Below are 217 nucleotides of genomic sequence, written 5' to 3' on the forward strand. Positions count from 1 at the left end.
GCTTAAGGAGGTTGCCCTGGTCCATACTCTCGGTGAGGCTGCCGGCCCGGGGCAAGGACAGACGGACTGGCTTCTCCTTGGCCTTGGCCAGGTCGCAGGCGCCCTCGGGGCCAGGCGCCGTCCCCATCTGCAGGAACATGTTCTTGATGCGATGAACGTTGGACCCATACTTCTTACCCCGGCTTTTCTTGCCATCTTCACCATCGGCCTCCTTTGT

At 61.3% G+C, this 217-nt stretch overlaps 1 protein-coding gene across 1 annotated transcript in view; it reads right to left on the bottom strand.

Annotated features, from left to right (window-relative positions):
• Positions 1–214, bottom strand: part of LOC104405271 (neurabin-2-like) — a gene marked incomplete at its 5' end in the record, with an annotated part of 4,577 nt that extends 4,363 nt beyond the window's left edge. Inside the window, one exon of the mRNA XM_010013929.1 lies at positions 5–214. Within this exon, the coding sequence (XP_010012231.1) occupies positions 5–214 (210 nt within the window). The remainder of the gene's footprint in view (positions 1–4) is intronic.
• Positions 215–217: the final 3 nt, after the last annotated feature.

This window comes from Nestor notabilis, unplaced genomic scaffold (assembly GCF_000696875.1).
Source record: "Nestor notabilis isolate BGI_N333 unplaced genomic scaffold, ASM69687v1 scaffold20754, whole genome shotgun sequence".
Taxonomy (NCBI): Eukaryota; Metazoa; Chordata; class Aves; order Psittaciformes; family Psittacidae; genus Nestor; species Nestor notabilis.